Genomic DNA, 21,030 nt, shown 5'->3' with positions numbered 1-21,030 from the left:
AGCAGCAGAGCTAGGGGGGTACCCAGCCATCTCCCCAACCCGACTCGGGGTCCTCCGCTTGGGCTCCAATGCCTCTGCGCATCATTCTGAGAGGGATGGGAGCGGGGCTGGGGGTCTGGCAAATACCCAAGGGCGCGGGAACAGTCCCTTTGCTTCCCATTTCCAGCGCTAGAGAAAATGGGTCAAGAACTTGGGAGCCGGCAGAGGCAGTTCGTTGTCGCCGTCCCGAGCTGCCCCCCCTCCCCGGGCTCGCTCTCTCTCTGGAAAATAAAACCCGAAAAGGGGCACCGGCGCGTGAGCCTCTTTCCTATTTCGTGAGGGCCGGAGACCTGGCGTGGCGAGCTCGCCGCGCGGATCGAGGGCTCCCTCCCCGGCAGCAGCCGTCATCCTGGGCCAGGAGCCGGGCGCATCCTCCCCGGGGCGCGCCCGCCGCGGGGTCCCCGGGGGGCACAGGCCGGGCCCGCCCCGCGGCGGGCGGCAGGTGGCCCGGCTGCTCGCGGGTGGCCGACCCGGGACCCCCGAGGCCGGGCCGGCGCAGGTGAGGCCGGCGACCCCGGGCGGGGCGGGGGGGAGGTGGGGGTGGGGAGCGGGGCGCGCGGCCGCGGCGGCCCCGGCGGCGGTGCGGGGGGCGCCCTCTCGCGCGCCCCGCTTCACCCCGCGGCCGGCGCGCTCTGCGGCGCCGAAAACCCGGAGCGAGCGGCGGATCGGAGCGCGGCGGCCGCCAACTCCTCCGCTCCGGCCGCGAGCTGGGCATGCTCAGTGCGCGCCCCGCGCCGCCAACTCGGACGCTCGCGCCCCCGGGCCGAGGGGGCCCCAGCCCGGCGGCCGCCAGCCGGCGTCGCCCGCCGCCCCCGCGCCCTGGCAAACTTCGCCGCGGCCCCGCAGCCCGCCCGGGCCGGCCCGATCGTCGGCGCGGGGTCCGATCCGGCCCCGACCCCCCCCGCCCATCCCACCCCGGGTCGGGGAGGCTGCGGCCGCGGTGCGCGGCCCCCGCCGGCCCCTGCCCGCTAGCCGGGGACCAACAGGTAAACTGTTGGGGGCCCGGGGTGGGGGCGGGGAGGGGGGAGGGGCGCGGCCCGGGGTTGCGGGGGGTCGGGGAGGGCCGCGGGAGCCCCCAGGTGCCCGGCGGGCCGGCTGCGCCCCCCCGCCCCGTAGGCGCTGCAGCCGGCCCTCCGGCGCCCCCTCCCACCCATCACCCCCGCCCCGGCCCAGCCCCTGATGGGGCAGGGAAGGGTTAAGCCGGCCCCGCGCCACCGCGAGCGCGCCCCCTCCAGCCACCGCGAGCGCCCCCCGCGCGCCTCGGGCCCGGCCGCCTCTCCCGCACGCCGCACCCCCGCCCGCCCGCCCGCCCGCCCGCCCTGCCCTGCCCTGCCCTGCCCCGGCCTCCAGGCCGCCGGCCCCCGCGCCCCGGGCCCGCTGGCGAGGCCGGGCGGCGGGCGCTGCGGCGGCGGCCGGCGGGGGCGGGTCGCCGGGCGCCGGGGAGGCGAGGGCAGGGGACCCGGGGAGCGCGCCCCTCGGCTCGGGGTCGGCCCGGGGGCGCCCGGGCCGGGGGCGCCCGCAAAAGTTTTCCCCCTCCTCCCGCGCCCCTCCCCCGCCGCGCCCGGCTCGGGGTTCGGGTCCATTGGCGAAGAAAGTCACACGTCCCCGTCGGCCGCTCCTCCCCCCGGGGACGGCGGGGGCGGGGCGGGGGCGCTCCGCGGCCGGCGCGCGGGCGGGCTGGGCGGGGGTCCCGGCCGGCGGCTCGCCCGGCCGCCCGCAACCGCCCGCTTTCTTCCTGCTGCAGCGGCGCGGCGCGGCGAGCGCGGAGCGAGCGAGCGGCGAGCGGCGCGGGGAGGGACGCCGTGTGCCAAGTGCTGCTCCCTGGCGCTCGGAGGCGGCGGCTCGGGCGCGGAGGCTCATTCATTCCGCGGGGAACATGCGAGATCATGGCCGCCTTCGGGCTCCTGAGCTATGAGCGGCGACCGCTGAAGCGCCCGCGCCTCGGGCCGCCCGACGTCTACCCGCAGGACCCCAAGCAGAAGGAGGTGAGCGCGGCCGCGGCCTCCCCGCGCGCGCCCCGCGGCGCGGACCCGGGCCAAGTTGGCGCGCGCGCCGGCGGCGCCGCAGGGCGGCGGGCGGGGGCGGGGGCGCGCGGGGGGCGCGGGGACCCCCGGCGCCGGGACCCCGCGGCTGTCACGGCCGGCCGGCGCGCGCGCGCCCGGGGCCCGCCGGCCTCCCGGTCCTCGGGCCTGGCACGGCGCCGCCGGGCGCTGCGCCCGCGTCCTCGCGGCCCGAGCCCGCCGGGCGCCCGCGTCTCCCCGCGGGGTTTCCTCGCCCGCCGCCGCCCCGGTGGAGGCTCCTAAACTTTTTGAGAAATGTGGGAGCGCGGGGAGCACCCCGACACCGGGCGGGCGGGTTCCTGTCTCCCCGTCCTGTTCTTTTCTCTTTTTTTGCGCGGGCGGAGCGCGGGGGGCACCCGGGAAGGGGGCGGGTGTGACGGAGGTCGGGGTGGCTGCGGTGGGGGGTCCTTGTCTGTTCATCTGTTCATCTGTTCTCCAGCTCGGCGTGCAAGTCGTTTTCAGAGGCGACAAATCGTGTAGCGTTCGTGCACGCTACTTCTCCCTGCATCCCCTGGCCCCTTTGGAGAGGAAAAAAAATCAATAGGAAGGGGAAAACACTGATTTGGGTCCCTAGAGGCGGTCGGCTTAATTGCTGGAAGGCTGTTCTGTATCTGTCAGAGCAGGTTGCTACCTTGGAGGGGAACAGGTCCCGGGATTGCTGAGTCCTCCGAACGGAATTAATTGGCGAAACCTCCACCCGCGGCAGACCCGGTTCTTTCAAAGGCCAGGGTAACCATGGCGTTGTGTAGCCGGCTGTGTTTGTCAGTAGTTAATAAGTAATTATGTAACAACTCTCCACTTATAATGATCACCCCTGGCTACACAATTTGTCCTGGGAGTTACTATTTTTTTCCTTTTTATGAGGTCTCCTGCTTCCCAGCTGGGGGTAAGTTTGCCCCTGCTTCGTAGCACCCTGTAGAGCTTCAGAACTTCTCTTTCTGGGCCTCAGACCCCCGCAGGGAAAAGTTGGCAGGCTTGTGGAGGGGTTATTAAGGTTCTTGCCCTGCAGGAAACCGACCCGGGTTCCATCCCCAGCACCACCGGGAGTGATCCCTGGTGGAGCACGGAGCCAGGAGTAAGCCTTGCGCACCCCTGGGTGGGTGTGTCTGCCCTCAGGATCCTCGGCAAACAAACTGAAGTTTACAGGCCCCCGACATTCCAGGAGGGACTTTGCATCAGGCAGGCCGGGCGGGTGTGGTCCTTAGGACTCCTGTTCTGGTAGATGTGTCAGTTTCAGACTTTGAGACGTGTCAGTTTCAGCCTGTTACTATGGCGGTTTCCTAATAGCAGCAGACACGGTTGACAGCCGCCTGGTGGAGGCTTCGCGCCAGCCAGTAGCGGGCATCTGCAGTCACTGGGGCTGGGAAGGTTTCTTAGGTGCACCTGCTTGCCTTGCTGTGGGAGTTGGTTGAGATTTTGCGGTTTTTTTTTTTTTTTGCTTCTCTCTCTCTCTCCCTCCAGTTAATTGCTCAAGGACTGGAAACAGGCCCAGAACCTAAGCACAGCGGGCAGGGCACTTGCCTTCCACACGGCTGACCCGGGTTCCATCCCCGGCACCCCGTGCGGTCCCCACGGAACACTGCCCGGAAACAAACAGCTCAAGCCAAGTGCTCCATCACTTTTTCCAAAAAGAAAGGGCTACCAGAGTTCACTGCAGCTGGGGGTGGGGGATGTGGGGAGTGGGTTTGAGGGAAGGCCTCCTCATTCTGGTGGGCCCAGACAGAAGCCAGCCTCCATTTCAGACACAGCGGCCTGGGTGCCCGAGAGTGGAGGGGTGCTCGGACAGCATTCATTTTTTAGGTGGACACTCCATGCGGGATTGGGGGCTCTCCGATTCCAGAGGAAAATAATCTTGGCTTCCCGGGTGACAGCTCCAAGGGCTCATGCCCCGGCTTAGATTCCCGTGGTCTGCCTGTCCCTGCTCCCCCAGCACCCCGTAGGAGCACCCCGTTGCACCCCACTGGAGCCCCTCCTCTCCCAGCACCCCTTGCAGAATCCAGCACTGCGCCTCTGAGCCTGCTTAACCGAGTGTCGCTGGGGGTGGTCTCCGTCCCCTTGAGCACAGCTTGGAGCCCGTTTCTATCCCTTATCATCCTCTTTGGGGGATCTCACACGACGGTGCTCCAGCCCTCTGAGCATCTGCCTGGTCCCTCCCTTGCCTACTTTATACCCCGTTTCAGTTTCTTTCGTTTTTTTGTGACAGGAGGATGTGGGGTGTCGGGATTCTGCGCGCGGGCGCGGGGTCTGTCTCTGCGTCCGTGCGCCTCTGCCTGTGCGTGAACTGCAGCGCGTGGACTGTCTGTGATGCTTACTTACACGCACGTGTGTGTTTTCACGTGGGGCCAGGTTGTCTGAAGTTGAAAGGGTTCGCCTGTGACTCGTCACAGTCTCTCCTGGGTCCCAGCAGAGATGTCCCTCCGGGTGGGAAGGAAGACGCTGCTTCCGGGGCAGTTGGGGGACCCCGAGTGGGATCCCCGCCACCGGGGGGATTCTGTATTCTGCCTCAGCCTCTATGCGGTGGTGTGGCCTTGGGCAAGTTGCATAACTTCTCCCTCAGAGATTCTAGTAAGAAAAGAAAGAATTGGGAACCTTGGTTCTCAGGGAAGAAAACCATCCCGGAAGAGCTACCGTATTTCACACAATAGTTGCTACTTCATACTCATCGCCCCTGTTTGTCAGTGGTACCCCCCTGATTTTGTTGTTGTTGTTGTTGTTTTGTATTTTTAAAGTTTCGCGTACAAAAAAAAAGAACTTTGCAAAGAAATCTGCAGGGGGCAATGGGGACGCAGAGAGGTAGGATAGCCAGACTTGTGGGCTGACCTGGGTCAGAGCACTGGCACCGCGTGCTTCCCAGAGCTTGCCCCCAGTGATCCCTGAACCCAGGACAGCGAGGAGCCAGCCCTGTTTTCCTCCTCACACGCTGCTGTGCGCCCCCCCGACCCGCCACTGCCCAGATCTTCCATTTCTGATTTCTTCTCTTTTGCAATGCAGCGTTGGGACCTGTGGGTCTGGTGCTTGCCTGGCTGGTGAACTCATGGCGCCGGGCAAGGCCTCCCCCCCACACACACACACACCTCAGCCCCCAGGGCCTTCACACACATTCTGGGCACTCGCTCCACCACATGCCAACCTCCTCAGCCCCCCATGGGTGTCACTTTTGTGTTTGGCCACACGCAGTGGTGCTCAGGGTTCCTCCTGCCCTCCAGGGAGCCCAAGGGTGACTGTATGGGGTGCCAGGGATGGAGCCTGGGTTGGCTGCATGGCAAGCAGCATGCCCGTTGGCCTCTCTCTCCAGTCCCCTTGTTGGCGTGACTTTTAAACCTTGATTAGCTGGTGCCCAGGAGATAAGGCCCCAGGGCAGAGGGGGGCCTGCTCAGAAGGATGGACAGGAGTGAGGAGGCAGGACTCGCCCTGCCCCAGCGGGCTGGGCCACACCAGCCCTCAAGGCTTTATCCCTGAGACAGTGGACCCTCCGCCAGTACTGCCGCAGGCCAGGAGCCCCCTCCCTCCCCAGAACGAGACCTTCCGTGTCCCTCACGACCCACTTCTACCCGAGCAATTTTTAGGTGACCCTCTGTATGTTGATGTATAAAATAAGAATATAAATGAAACATTTCCTAGAAACAAATCAGGCAGTTGTTACGACTATTTTTTTCCCCTTTAATATGTATTTCATCGATTTGCTCGAGGGGCCCTCTGTCATGAGACTTGTTGTTACTGTGTTTGGCATCTCCAGTACTTGACAGTGACAGTGACCAGGTGTATTTGGGCCACACCCAGACTGGGGCTTCTTCCCAGCTTTGTGCTTCGGGGTCAGCCCTGGCAGTGCTCAGGGGGACGGTATGTGGTGCCAGGGATTGGACCGGGGCCTGAACTCCTGTGCTGTCCTTCTGGCCTCCGACACTCCTGGGGCCACACCTGATGACAGCCACGGGGTGGGTGAGCTATGACAGTCCACATCCATGGTGTTGGACTTGAAGCCAGAGTCCCGGCCCACCCCTTCACCTCGGGCATCTCCGAGCCCCTATGGACAGCTGCATAGAGGCTCTGTGGGGCTGGGACCCACAGTTCGGCAGCCAGACCTTGGAGCCTCTGTCAGCTCAGGGGGCCTATCCCCGCACTGCCAGCCCAGGGCCACCAGCACTTCCCCAGGACCCTCCTTCCTGCTTCCTTTCTCTGGATCGGGGTTCCTCAGTGCCCCGCCCCGACCCCGGCCTCGAACACCTTCCTTCACCTGGTCTTGGGAGGTTCAGCTGAGCGCCGACACCTGGCTTGGCACAGACGCCTTGCCTGTGCCTCAGTGTCCCCTCCTGCAGAACAGGCCATGGTGGGAGGGCACCCTGGGTTCTGGTGGTCCCAGGGAAGCCATAACTGAGGCTGGTGTGCGTGGCATCCCCACATGGACTGGTACCCTTGGCTGCTTCCTCTTCGGTGAGGTCTCAGCCCTCACTATGAGTCCTTCTCCCTGGCTGGGAGGCACCATTGAAGGGACCCTAATTTTGCCCTCACACCCTCCTGGCTGGAAGCTTGCATGATTGGGGGCCAGGGGACAGTCCTGGGTATCCACTGAGTGAGGGGTTGGGGGCGAGCTCTGAGGCAGAAGTGGGATTCCACCCTGCTGGGACAGGACTTTCATCCGCTGGGAGGGGTCTGAGCAGTGGGAGGGGTCTGAGTGTGAAATGGGGCGGGGGGCGGGCAGCAGGGACACTTACAGGCTCCAGGGGCCTGGGCAGAGGTTGGCCTGCCCAGCCCCAGGTCAAGGATAGCTGGAGGGTGGGCGCCTCATCCAGCATCCAGGCGATCTGGAGCTTTGAGGACCCCCCTGGAGGGAGCTGTCCCGGGGAAGGATGAGGAAACCAGCTCGGCCCAGCCTCACCACCCGGCTGGGGTCTGAGTTCAGTCAGAAAAGCAGGAAGCGGCCGTCTCAGCCCCTGGCGGCCTGTTCACTTGCCTCTCACCTGGACCCACTCTGTCTGTGCCGTTTCCTCAGCCCAGCCGAGGTCGGACCCCTCCCCCCGCACGCCCCTTTTGCCTGGCCTGTTTGCTCCCCATCTCCCTGCTGGAATGGGGTTCACTCCTTCCTGGGCTTGCCGGGAAGAGAAAGGAACTTTGAACCGGGGCATGGAGCCATGGGGCAAGCACCCAGCCGTTCCTCTCCCTCCCGCACCTGGGGGGATTTGAAATTCCTAAGCCCCCCCTTCACCCTCCGATCTCACTGCCCCACACTTGGCTGCCCAGACACCTTGGGTCCCTCCCTTCCCGTCCCGATTGCTCCTCATTTGGCTCAGACGCCCTCTCTGGGAGCTCAGCCTTGGGACCACTCCCCCCTTTTTCACTAGTGCATTATGCTGGAAAGGTGTCTGGGGCTGGTCTCTGTGCGCCCATTGTCAGCCCCTCTGGTTGTCCTCATTGGCCTCCATCCCCCCTCTGATGCCCCCCCGCCATCAGCAGTGGGAGGGTGGTCCTGCCCCTGGCACTCCTGGGGTTTCTGGTGAGACTCAGACCCCCTGCGTTGGGGTTTGTGAAGCAATGAACAGAATGTAGACAGCGCAGTTGTATTTATAACATTCGACTGTCCCAGTGCTCGTTTTATTTTGGTAGTGCCTCTTTCTTATTAGCATTTAAAACTCCTCAAACACAGAAATGCTCGTTTTGGAGACTGCTGGGGAGGAGGATGAGGGGTGGTGAGAATTGGTTTCTTTATAATAGCGGAGAGGCAGAGCCTGGGAGAGAAAGCGGGTCGACCAGTTGCCCGGAGGACCAGACAGGCAGTGGTGGCTGGGGAGGAAACTGGGATTTGTTCGTTGGTCCCATGGCCCCTCCGCCTTCCTCCCTGGTCAGGGCGGCATCCGGGTCCTCTTCACAGATGCCAAGGCTGGAGGCCTTAGTCCCAAGGAGCTGCTTTCCCCAGCCTTTCCAGAATTTGGAGGCCAGTGAGGAGAATGAAAGTGTTGTGCCTGGGCTGGAGTGATAGCACAGCAGGGAGGGCGTTTGCCTTGCATGTGGCTGACTCAGGTTCAATCTCCAGAATCCCATATGGTCTCCAGGCACCGCTAGGAGTAATTCCTGAATACAGAGCAGGAGTGACTCCTGAGCATGGCTGGATGTGACCCAAAGAGAAGAAGGAAGGAAGGAAGGAAAGAAAGAAAGAAAGAAAGAAAGAAAGTAAGTGGACCTTTCTTGGGGTGCACAACACCAGCAGAATCATCCCAAGAGCAGAGTGGGGCCCACTCCAGCTGTGCCGAGTCAGAACTTGGGGAAGGTGGAGGAATGTGCATTTGAGACCAGCTTCCTCCGTGAATCCCAGGAAGTTTGAGAAGCTTCCTAAGGTCCCCCTTTCAGAAATGGAATCTTTCAGCCTTCCCTCCCCCCCACCCCCGTGCCGTACCCCTGCGTCTGCAATGGTCACCGCCTCCAGTCTTTCCACCTGCCTGGCTGGGTGGGGCCCTCCGGCGCCCTTTGGGATAGGTTGCTCTAGATCGGGACTCTGTCGAGAACATTCTACTATGGCTCTGGCTCCCCTGTCGAGAACATTCTAGACTAGGCGCCCCCTTATTCATCCATGCCCCTCACTCTCGGACGACTTGGCCTCATTAGCTACAGGAGCTGGACCGTGGTGCCAGCGAGTGCCAGCCGGCCCCTCTCCTCTCCTCCCCTCCCCTCCCCTCCCCTCCCCTCCCCTCCCCTCCCCTTGTGGACCTCTAAAACCTCGCTCAGGAGAGGGTCCCGGGGCTACTCCTGGGGCTGCCACAGTGGGTAGGGGCCTGGGGCCAGGGATGTGGCTCAGTGGCAGAGCTCTTGCCTTGGGGGGCTGCGCACGAACTGTTCCCAGTACCACCAAGAAAAAACAAAGCAAAACAAAACAAATTTGGTGCTGTTGCCTGGCCTCGCGACACTGTGGGCCCAGTGGTGCTGGGGGCCACCAGGGACACCCCAGTGACGGTCAGGGGTCGCCAGAGCTCTACCTTGCAGTGCTGGAGGGACCATGCGGGATTGGGAAGGGGCTCAGGGCCTTGCTTGGAAACTCTCCATCTCTCGCCCTGGCCCCTGGTGCTGTTCGAATCCCCACGGTTCTCGGTATGAACTGGTTGCCCTGTGGGTGGGCTTCCTCTCTGCCTGCGTTGGGGGTGGCACATGCCCATGGCTCAGTTAGGTGCCGGGCCGTGGCACTCATCCTGTCAGTGAGTCTGGCTGAGTTTCTCCTCGTCTCCGTGTCCGGGCTCCCCACCAGCCTCCCTGGAGAGAGCTCTAACTTGGGGTCCAGCGTCCATACCTGAGCCGCTGGGCAGCTGGTTCCTGACCCGGCTGCTACCTGCAGAGCCGGGGAGCTGCAGAGCCTGGGAAGTGGGGTCCGCACGGCCAGCTGTGGGTCCCGCACCCCGCAGACAGGATGGACAGACCCGAGCCACCTCCTGGGACCGGTTGGACGAGACAGAGGAAAGGCAGCAGCCGGGCGTCCGTGAGTTGAAAGATTCGAGAACTGCGACGCTTTCTGCTGACCCTCTTGTGGACCCACTGGGGCTGCACCTGTGTGTGGTTTGATGAACAGAGCTGGCAGCCCCGGTGTCAGGGGTTCCGGACCCTGACTGGGGGATATCTCTGGGGATACTCAGTGGTTAGGGATGCAGGGGGGGATGGGAATGGGTGGGTGTGGGGGCGGCTCCCCAGCCTCTGGGTCTAGCTGACCCGAGTTTAGTCTCTGTGGAGACGGCAGGTGAGCTCAGCCTGTTCTCTTAGGGCTGTTTCTGAAACTGGGTAACGAGGGAAGTTCATTTTTCTTTCTTCTTTTCCTCCCCTCTCTGTTTTGGAAAATTTATATAATCGAGAAAAATGGCAAGTTACAAAAGAGCATGATTTCTGCTTCAAAAAAATGTATCTATATAATCTGGCCAGATTATCACCCACATGCAAACAGTCGTTATCTCCGAAGCAGGAGTGGGGATGGGTTGTTTTCTTCCTGGTACTAATCAGTAGCTGGAGGCGCTGGGCGCCAGAGCCTTTGGGGAACTGGACGGGTTGCCAGGGAGGGTCCGGGCTGGGTGGAGGCCAGGTAAGAGCCCTGGTAGCTGGCGCACTGGCTGAGGGCGGGTGTGGACACCGGCACGTTGGAACCTGGTATGGCCAGTGGGATGGCTTGGGTCCAGGTCGTTCTGAGAGTGTCCAGCTCTGCCTCTGGGGCGGTTACGAGCTGCAGGACCATCGCTCAGTACCTGGAAGCTGGGGAGAGGAAGAACTTCTCTTTTCCTCTAATTTTTTTGGGGGGGGCGTGAGGGCGGGGCCAGACCCGGGGATGCTCGGGTTCCTCCTGGCTCTGCACTCAGGAGTCACCCCTGGCGGTGCTGGGGGACTAGCGGGGATGGCGGGATCGAACCCAGGTCTGCCACAGGCGAGGCAGACACCCTTCCCACCGCGCTGCCACTTTGGCCCCACGAAGAGCTCTCATGCCTCTGTGGTCCTCGTTGTGGTTGCTGGGTGGGGGAGGGGGGAGGGGGTGTAGCTCACCCTCCCTCCCATGAGCCCACGCGTTCCCGCTCCCGGGGGTTCTGAGCACTGCCTGCCGGGTGCTGCCTGTCCTCAGGGGACACTGCGAGCCGGTGAAGGCTGTGCTGGCCTCCAGGAGGGTGGCTGGGTTGGGAGCATTCACCCCAAGGAGACCAGAAGCTGCCCTGAGTGAGGGCTTCTGGCTTCTGCTTGGAAGCCAGTCAAACCCTTGGCAGTGCCCCCTGCTCGAGGCCCACCTTGCTCTGTCCCTCTGACCTGCTCCTCAGGGCCGCCCTCCGCCTCCGGCCCTGGTCCAGGATGGCCCTGCAGGCCACAGAGCGTGAACAGCCTAAACCGAAGCAGCTGTCCCTCCTGTGATGTGAGGCTCAGCGGGGGCAGGGCGGGCGCGGCCTCAGTTCCTCAGTCTGTAGCCCCCCTCCCCCATTTCCCGTCTCTGGAGCGTTCAGAGGAGGAGGCATGGAGCATTGGGCCTCGGGCCCCTGCCTGTGGGGGACTGGACAAAGGGCCAGGCCTGTGCTTCGCCTGTACCCAGCTGGGCTTTACCCACAGCGCCCCGTGTGATGCCCTGAGCACCTCCAGGAGTGACCCCTGAGCACTGCCGGGGGTGACCCCAGAACCACAGGAATGAAAAAGAAAGTCAGTGCTGGCGGCTCTTATGCTTCCCAGGGGTCGAGTTCCTGGATTCTCATGCTCAGGGCGGCCTGAGCAGGGCTGGGCAGTGGTCGGTTCCCGGGGGCCGAAGCATTCTCCATGGTCACAGTGCCCCCGCTTCTCTCTTGGCACCTGGCAGCCTCACAGCAGGAGCGGATGTCGCACGTTCCTGGTGTCCCCTCCCGCTCAGTTGGGGTCTGTGGCTCAGGGGCAGAACCCTCCCCTGCACCCCTGCACTGAGGGCAGAGGCCCGCTCCCTGAGTTCTGCTGCTGGGAACAGCTTTTCTGCAGGAAGGAGAGTTTGATGGGAAACTCGGGCGCTGTGCTGTGGGGGGTGGGGACCTGGGGGTCTGTGCAACTTCTCCTTCAGTAGCTCCTGGGCAGCGCCCTTGGGGACCTCAGGTTGTTCCTGCACTTGGAGGGGTGGGTGCCCCCTGCCCTCAGCCTTGGCTGCCTGCACAGGTGCGTGTGTGTGTGGGGGGGGGAGGGGTGGGCTCACTCAGCCTTGCCTCTCCATAGAAGAACCCTCTGGAAGCTCAGATGCTCCGGGAGAAGGTTTCCTTGGCGCCTCTGGGCTGTGTGTGTTGGGGACTCTCCCTCGGCAGAGTTGGGTGTCTGCGCTGAGGTGTTGCCTGGTCTGTGTGCTGCACTGTTGAGGGTGCAGAGACCCCAGTTGTGCCGTCTGCAGAGCTGCCCCCTCAGGAGACGCTCTGTACCCCTGGTGGGTCTGCCTCCGGCTCCGGATGGGGAAGACTGTGTGTGAGACCCCGGGCTTCCTTCCATTCCCTTCGGTGGGCGCTGAGTTCTGTGGGCGAGCTTCCTGCCGGGCCTGTGTGCTGGCCCTGGCTGCGGCCCATCCCTCAAAGCCTGGCCGGACAGGGCGGTTGTCTTGCATGAGGATGTCCTGAATTCGCTCCCCGGCATCTCGTAGTAGTCCTCTGAGCCTGCCAGGAGTGATCCCTGAGTGCAGAGCCAGGAGTCAGCCCTGAGCATCTCTAGATGTGGCCTAAAAAGTGTAAAAAAGAGAGAAAAAGAACTAAGAAATGAAAGACCCCGTATTTCGGCTCATCTTTGGGCCGGGCTCAGGGCTCACGCCTGTCTCTCCACTCAGGGATCATTCCTGGCAGTGCTCTGGGGATCCTATGAAGTGCTGGGGCCTGAACTCTGGTCTCTTGCATAAGTGTGCTACCCACTGCCCTATCTCCCTGGCCCTTCGGGGCCATTTCTAATCTTAAACTGGGTGGAGGCTCCCTCAGAGCTTCCGCTTAGTTGTAGCAGATATCACAGTCCTTGGCAGCACGAGACGTGGAAATGGAGACGTTTCCGGAATCCATGGTTGATTTCATGACCGTAGACCAACTTCATCGTAGAGAGGCTCTTACGTTTAACGAACAATCAGCTCTTTTCCCCGATTCCTCAAAGCATTTGTGGAAAGATAGCATTCTCTTATTTATTTATTTATTGAATCAGTGTGAGATGTAGTTACAAGGCTTTCGTGTTTGAGTTTCAGTCATACAATGATTGAACACCCACCCCTCCACCAGGATGCGTTTCCACCACCAGCATCCCTCCTGCCACGCCCCCGCCCTCCCCTCTGTGGTAGGCACTTTCCTTCTTTCTCTCTTCTTTGGGCACTATGGTTTGCAGTGCAGATACTGAGAGGCCATCATGTTTGGCCCTTTATCTGCTTTCAGCACACATCTCCCATCCCGAGCGATCCCTCCCACCATCATTGACGTACTGGTCCCTTCTCCATCCCAGCTGCCTTCTCCCCCAGCACTCGACGCAGGCTTCCAACTATGGAGCAACCCTCCTGGTCCTGTCTCTGCTGTCCTTGGGTGTCAGTCTCAAACTGTGTTCTTCTCTGTTGCACAAAGGAGGGCAGTCCTTCTCCGTCTGTCCATCTCCTTCCGACTCCTTTCAGTTTAGCTGGATACTCTCCGGGGCCACCCACTTCTAGGCAAGTTCCAAGCACCCTTCTTTCCAACCTTTGCAGCTCTCCTTAACTTCTGGGTTCTCCTGTTTACTTTCCCAGTTTTACCCACTGTAGTGGAATAAAACCAGCCTCATACAGGTGAGTGGCTGGAAAGGTGCTGGGATCCCCCCAAGTCTGACTCTGGAGCCCCCACCCCACCCCAGGAGGGGGCGCTTTCCAGAGTGGGGTGAGCCTGGGACAGCCACGGGGGACCCCACAGGTGGGGTGGGAGCCGGGAGCTGTTGGCAGCCCGTGTGTTTCCAGCCTAGGGTCCCCCGGTGTCTGCAGGGTGCTGTGCGGAAGTGGGGCTCGGGGTGGGTCTGATGCTCCCGACGCATATGTGGACCCTCTGAAAGCAGCTTCCCGGGGGGCGCCCGGGCCCATTTCCCAAGAGGACAGTTCAGGGGTTGCGGGTGCAGGTGTGATGAGGTCCCCAAGACCGAGGCTCCCGACGTCGCCGCCCCCCCCCCCCCGGCTTGGCAGTTTTGCTCATCAGGGCGCGTCTCGCCCCCTTCCCTGCTCCAGAGTCGCTGATGCTCTTGTCTGTGGTGCTCCCGCGCTGGGGCGGGTTGCATCACCTTTCCACGGTGCTCCCTGGGCTGTGCTCCCTTGGTTGTGCAGCTCACACACAGTCTGCCGGGCACATGTGGGCAGCCCCGGGGATTGAACTCACAGCCTGGCCTGTGCCTTCCCCACTGAATCAGCCAGCTTGAAGGGCTGGGTGGGGGGTGGGACACAGGACTGGAAACAGCAGGGGAGAGACATGGGGTCTCCTGGCTCCCGGGATGGCTGCCCCTGAGAGGCGGGATCTGGTTGGGGGCTTCCTGGATTCCGCCTGGGCTGGTCTGGGGCTCCCCGCGGACACCTCTGAGCTGCCAGTTCCAGCTGGGCCTGGCCGGCGGCTTCCTTTCCGCAGCCTCCACTCAGGAGCTGGCCGCCGAGCCCGCGGCCTTGAGAACCCTCCACAGCAGTGAAAAAGCGAATCCCACTCTTTTTTTCCACCTAAACACCGTCTTTTTATTTGTGCGCCCGGGATTCACGTATTGTTCTGGACGCAGGTCGCAGGCAGGCAGCGTTCCCGCTCCACACGCCTCCGCTCAAGAGTGGCCACTTTCAGATGGTGGGTTTCATTCATCCCGCCCTCCCCCACCTCCCGGCCACAGCCCCCACCGCACCCCCGCCCCCCGCCCCCACCCGCCTTGGGTTTGCAAGGTCGGTGGAATCTTGTGCAAAGAGGTGGACTGACTTGCTTGTTGTTTGTGGCCTGTTTGGGGCCATTCCCCGCCGTGCGCAGGCCTCCCTCCTGGCCCTGAGCTCGGGGGGACCTTCTGGGCGGCTGGGGATGGGACGCAAGGCCAGTGCCCGCCTCGCGTCCTTTTCTCTGGCCCACATAGGGGTACGGAGGTTTTAGTGGGGGGACGCTTCTGGGATCCCGGGGCTGGGATGGAACCGGGACTTGGCCTGCGGAAGGCCTGTGCTCTCCCCTGCCCTGAGCCAACCTCCCTGCCCCCTCTCGGGTGGCTCTTTAAGGCTCCGCACACGGTGCCCCTAATGGACAGTTGCAGCCTGTTTGGACCCTGGTCAGGTCGAGGCAGAATGCCCCCTCCTGAGCAAACACAAAACAAAAGATGACGAAGAAGAAAGCGGTGATGAGTTGGAAGGTTTATTTACAGTTGGAGACGGCGGACGCGAGAACTGCCTTTAAGTCATTATTAAATCATTAGAAATGATTCGCAAGTGATATTTTTGTTCTCCTGATGCCTGGTTCTCCATCCACGCCTCCCCGGCAGGGCGATGGGGGGGCGGAGATGAGAAATAGAAGCCTGTTATCTGCCCGCTCTGGAGCAGCGCCGCTCAAAATATCCGCGGTGGAGGGCCAGTTTCAAAAAAAAAAAATTAATTGTCAATCTGTTGCGGACCGATATAACTCAGTGACAGAAATGAATTACTCGAAAAATGAAAAGTTGCTCCATGATAGCGGCTGTGTCAAAGGGCGGACGAAGGAGCAGGGCGGGGAGCCTGCTGCGGCTCCGAACCTGCTTCCGCCCGGAGCTCGGGGGTCCCTGGCGCCCCCACCCAGCCCTCCCCCTCAGGGGCCAGCACTGCTGGGCGGGGCTCCCGAGCTCAGTTGGCAGCTGCTTTTTCTGTCACGTCTCGTTCTCCTCTGTGGGGTTGACGGGGCCTCTGGGGGCCAGTCAAGACTCACCAGCATGTCAGCCCAGTGCAAGGGTCTGGGTGCGGGTGGGGACCAAGGGGGGGGATGCTGGGGGCTTCCAGGTGGTGCCTGGTGGTGTTGGGGCACCACGTGGAGTCAGGGATCCAACTCTGCTGCGGAGTCATCTTCTAACCCGCCCTCCTCTCTTCCTTCTCTTCCCCTCGCCCTTTATGTTTTGTTTTGTTTTCTTTTTGGGTCACGCCTGGCAAAGCTCAGGGGTCACTCCTAGCTCTGCACTCAGGAATGACTCCTGGTGGTGCTCACAAAGACCATACGGGATGCTGGAGATCGAACCCAGGTTGTCCGCGTGCAAGGCGAACGCCCTCCCCGCTGTGGCCCTCGCCCTTCTTCTCCTTCCTGCCCCCCTCCCTGGATCCATGCGGGGTGTCAGGCCTGGGAGGGAATTGGGGGAGCCTCCAAACCATCCCGTGGGCCAGTTCCTCCCAGGTCACAACCACGGGGTGCCTTTGCCCCCTCTGCCCTGGGACCCCATCTCGGTGGGAGAGAGCTGAGGATGGGGTGGGACGGGGCCCCCAGGGCCTGTTGAAGTCCAGCCTGGCCTGGCCACCAGCTGCCAGCGCGTGGGGCTCTCCTCCGAAATCCCGCCCGGTCCACGCCCTGAGGCCCCTTCCCCACGTGGATTATGCAAATCTCCAAGTTCAAGTAGTTCTCTGTGGCGGTTCCCTGCGGCTTCCACTTGCCAGAGGCGCCTCCAGGTGTGGCTGTCGCTGGGTGACACGCATTTGAATCTGATTTGAATATGAATTAATGGGACACAATTATTTAGATAAGAGCGGGATAAATGCTTGGTATATTTAGATCTAATTGGAATCCCACTTTAGCGAGGGGAGGAGGGATGGCCTGGCTCCGGCAGCCAGGGGTGGACAGATGGTAGACAGGAGGAGGCCGGGAGGGAGGACGGAGGACAAGGGAGCCAGGGATGGACAAAAGGACGCTCAGAAAGGTGGGCGGAGCCAGGAATGGAGGACGGACAGGAGGCGGGAGGGGAGGGCGGGCAGGTGGGAGGAGAACAGGATGGATGGATGAACAGATGGGAGGAGCCAGCGATGGACGGACAGACGGACAGGAGGAGGGGTGGAGGGGTGGGTGGGAGGACGGAAGTGATCACAGGAACTGGCACCTCGGAAGGAGGGTTGGGCACCTCGGTGCACTGGGCAGGATGTGTCCAGCAGAGACGCAGCGAGGCCTGGGCCCGTGGCCAGAGACGTGATCCAGCGGGGAAGGCTGGATGTGGCCTTGCATGTGGCCCACCTGGGTTCGATCCCCGGCATCCCATACCGTCTTCCAAGCACCGCCAGGAGTGACCCCTGAACGCAGAGCCAGGAGGAAGCCCTGAGCACTACCTGGTATGGCCCCTGAACCCAAGAAGGAAGAAAGGAAGAGGGGAAGGAAGGAGGAAGGAGGGAAGGAGAGAGGAAGGAAGGAAGGAAGGGAAAGAATGAAGGAACGAAGGAAGAAAGAAAAAGAAAGAGAGAAGGAAGAAATGAAGGAATGAAGGAAGAAAGAGAAAGCAAGCAAGCATGAGAGAGCAGGAGCAGGCTGAGCCCTGGGGAGGGAGGCCCAGGCTGGTTCCACAGCCCGCGGGGTCCCTGCGCAGGAAGCAGCCTTTGAACACCGAGCCTGCGCCCCTACCCCCTGCAATGAAGAGCACACCGATAATGCTGGTGCTTTCCTCTCCTCTTACTTTTGGAGGGGGGCACACCTGCAGTGCCCAGGGGTCCCTCCTGGCTGTGCTGGGGCTGGAGCGGGTCTGCGAGACAAGCGCCCCCTGCACTGTCTCTGGCTTTGCGCTCCTGGCTCAGCCCAGTCGGGCCTCACCAGCCTTGCTTGGGGCCAGACCCGCGTCCCCCGGCCTCATCCCAGCTCAGTGTCACTCCAGCGGGACGGGATGGGGACCCGGTGCTGGGGCTCCCTGAACCCGGCGCCTGTCCTCCAGCGGCCTCCCTGCCCCCCCCCCCGTTTTTATTCTTTAAGTTTAAATTTTCTCCCCTCCCCCCTCCCTGCCGCAGTGTGAGATGGGCGTGGCCACAAGCGCAGAAGCACTGGGGGCTGCTGTGAGGGTGCCCACCCACCCACCCCCTGCCCTTGGGGCCCCGCTCCTGCCCACAGTGCTCCCTGGGCCTCGGCAGCTGCACACACCTGGCTGTGTTCCACAGGTGGTGTCCTCTCTAGCCCAGCCAGAGCAGCTGGGGCCCTGCTGGGCGCATGTGGGCAGCACTGGAGCTCGAACTCACAGCCTCACGCTTGGGGGCAGGTGCTTTTCGCCACTGGGCCCCTCCCAGTTTCAAATCTCTCAGCCTGGTGCTCGCCACCAGCTGGCCCCAAGTCTCTCTGGCGTTACCAAATCCATGGCCCAGGGAGGAAGCCAGAGGTCGGGTCAGGGCTTGGGACCCACACAGGTCTCTTACGTGGCTCTGTTGGGGGTCTTGAGTCTCATAGGGTCACCTGACCCTCGTCACTGCCGCCTGCCTCTGAGCCTCAGTTTCTCCTCCAGTAGAGTGGGTCTCCACATGTGGCCTCTTCCTCCAGGCTCGCTCTCCGGTTGGGTGCACACGGGCCCAGCTGTCCAGTTGGTCACGGCGCCCTCGGGATGCATGTGACGGCTCCTGGCCTCAGCCTGCCCCACCCACCTTCCCAGTGGGCTGCTGGGCCCCTCCCGCTCTTGCTTCCCTGCTCTCTGGACCCCCTGGACATCTGCCTGGAGTCTGTCGCACAGAGTGGGGCTGTGCTGTTTGTGAAATGCAGCCTGGCAGTCCCAGTCTTGGGTGGCGGATTTTTGTTTTTTAGAGCCCCAGCTGGCGGCACTCGGGGGCTTGCTCCTGACTCTTGTGCTCAGGGGTCTCCGGAGGGGCCTTGGAGACCAGCGGGGGTGCCCGGATTTGGGGCTGGGTTGGCTGTGAGCAAGGCAGAGTGCCTTCCTCCCCGCACTCTGTCTCCCACCCACTTCCTCTCTCTTAATTCGAATCTTAACCCACTAGCATTTAATTAACCTTTAGTGTAATTATCAGATTTAGGGATCTCATTCTAGTCAATTTTCCCCCCCTGTGTCTCTTTGCTGCTTTCTTTTCGCTTAGCAAACTGTTTTTAAGAAATGGTCCTAATTTACCAATTGGTAATTTTGTTATGCTTTTTCACATTTCAAATATATATATATATATATATATATATGTATATATATATATATCTGCTCCAAGGAACTACAATGTACGTCCTCAATAATTTTTGTTTGGGGCTGGAGCAATAGCACAGCGGGTGGGGCTTTTGCCTTGCATGCAGCCGACCTGGGTTCGATTCCCAGCATCCCATGTGGTCCCCCGAGCACCACCAGGAGTGATTCCTGAGTGCAGAGCCAGGAGGAACCCCTGAGCATCGCTGGGTGTGACCCAAAAAGAAAAAAAAATTTTTTTTGTTGGGATTTGGGGCCATACTTGATGTGTGCAGAGGGATTTGTGTTCAGGAATCACTCCTAGTAGACTCTGGAGACCACATGGGCTGCTGGGATTGAACCCGGGTTGGCCACGTGCAATGCAAACGCCTGACCCACCGTAATGGTCACACTGCCCCTTCTATCCTCAACTTTTCACAGTTGTCTTAGATGTGGCATCCATTATTTTATTCAGAATGCTGGGGCTGGCCAGTGTCAGCCCTCGCCTCGGGGATGTGGAGGCGGCCTTCTGGGGGAGGCTGAGCCCCTCTTCTCTCTCTGGATCTCCTGGGGTGCCCCCTCCCTCCCGCCAGGCCGGGCCGTTGAGTTCAGCAGAATCCTGGCGACTCAGCCCCGTGCTGGACTCTCAGAGCCGTGAGGATGGAATGGAAGGGGACCTCGGGGCTGAGACTGAAGATTTCCTGATAACGTGGGGACGTGCATGACGTGAATGATGCGAGGCCTGGAGGGGAGAGGACAGTGGCCTGGGGGGGGGGGGGGGGCGAGGTGGACGGGAGCAGGGAAAACCAAGGAACAGCTCCGGTTTCCCTGGAGCTGCGGCCACCGTTTGTAGAGCACTTCATCAGGGCCGGGCTGGCTCTTACGTAACTGCAGCCCCGAGAGTTATTCCTGGCGCTTCACAAAAGGGTCCTGCGGGCTGCCTGCTCCCAGGGTGTGGCATTCCCACGGGGCTCCTGGCCCTGGTGACACAGAAGCTGCAGGAGAGTCGGAGGCACCTTTGGAAAGAGCCTGTCCCGCAGGGGGAGGCCAGGGGGGAGGCGGGGATGGAGCCTGCCTGAGGCCGGATCTTTTTTCCCCGTTTTTTGGGGGATGGGGGGGTGTGGGGGAGGTGGGAAATGAAAAGCTGTCTAGATCTCATTTTGGATCTAGTTGGGCGGGGCCAGGAAGGAACCCCTGTTCCTTTTTGGGGGCCACACCCAGGAACCCAGAGGTGCTCAGGGCTTGCTCCTGGCAGGGCACTGGGTACCCTGCGGGATGTGGGGCTCAACCCTGGGTCTGCTGCGGGCCAGGAAAGCTCCCTGCCCACTGCGCTGCCTTTCTGGCCCCAAGAAACCCTATTTCTCTGCATGACTTCTAGGGCCCTTTGGGGGACCTGGGCCCAATTTGGGGGCGAGAGAGGGCTGCTAGATGTCAGGAAGGGGCCCGTGGCCAAGGCACTTTGAGAGGAGAAGGGACGGGCTAGTGAGGGACCGAGGAGGGAGTACTGATCCATATCACTCACTCTAGGTGCACATAACCTGGGCTGGGAGCGCCGGAATCTTCTGGGTCGGGGGAGGGGCGGGGGTGCAAGGAAATCTTTCTTCCAGGAGAAGATGAACAAGGCTAGGGAAAATGCTCTCAGGGCTGGCTTTACATTTTGTGTCTGGGGTTAACTTTGTTTTTCCTCAGAGATAATCATAACGGTTATAATTTTGATTTATTTACTTTTGTTTGTCTTTTGGCCACACCTGGCGACGCTCAGGGGTTACTCCTGGCTCTGCACTCAGGAATTACTTCTGGCGGTACTCGGGAAACCCTATGGAATGCCAGGGATCAAACCTAGGTTGGCTGTGTGCCAGGCAAGTGCCCTACCCACTGTACTATCTCTCCGGTCCCTAAGTTTTTTTGGCACCCAGCAATGCTCAGGGGTCACTCCTGGCTCTGCACTCAGGAATTACTCCTGGTGGTGCTCAGAGGACCATATAGGATGCTGGGGATTGAACCCGGGTCAGTCGCGTGCAAGGCAAATGCCCTTCCCACTGTACTATTGCTCCGGCCCCCGGCCCCCTAGTTTTAAGAAGAAATTATTTTTATTATGGTTCAGTCATATGACATAGTGGTGCTAGTGCTTACAGTAGTGATGAACAAATTTACTGCCCCCAAAGTGCCCAGGACCCTCCGCCATTGTCTCTTCACCTTTATTTCATTTCTCATGCTTCTTTTTCTTTTTTTAAATTTATTTTATTTTTTTCAAGTTGAATCAGTGATCATAGTGAGATACAGTTATGAAATTGCTTGTGATTGTGTCTCATTTATATGACGCTCCAGCACTGTCCCTTCACCAGTATACGTTCCCCACCACCCATGACACAGTTTCCTTCCTACTCCCTCCCTCCCCCCCCCGACACACACCTCTGTGGCA

General features: G+C 61.4%; 1 protein-coding gene across 1 annotated transcript in view; it reads left to right on the top strand.

Annotated features, from left to right (window-relative positions):
* Positions 1 to 1,823: 1,823 nt before the first annotated feature.
* The window catches only part of MED12L (mediator complex subunit 12L), a 270,020-nt gene continuing 250,813 nt past the window's right edge, over positions 1,824 to 21,030 (top strand). The window contains exon 1 of the mRNA XM_056121419.1: positions 1,824 to 2,024. Within this exon, the coding sequence (XP_055977394.1) occupies positions 1,926 to 2,024 (99 nt within the window). The 5' untranslated portion in view covers positions 1,824 to 1,925. The remainder of the gene's footprint in view (positions 2,025 to 21,030) is intronic.

The sequence above is a fragment of the Sorex fumeus genome, unplaced genomic scaffold, assembly GCF_029834395.1.
Source record: "Sorex fumeus unplaced genomic scaffold, SorFum_2.1 ptg000044l, whole genome shotgun sequence".
In the NCBI taxonomy this organism is placed as follows: Eukaryota; Metazoa; Chordata; class Mammalia; order Eulipotyphla; family Soricidae; genus Sorex; species Sorex fumeus.
This window is presented reverse-complemented; position numbering and strand designations above follow the sequence as displayed.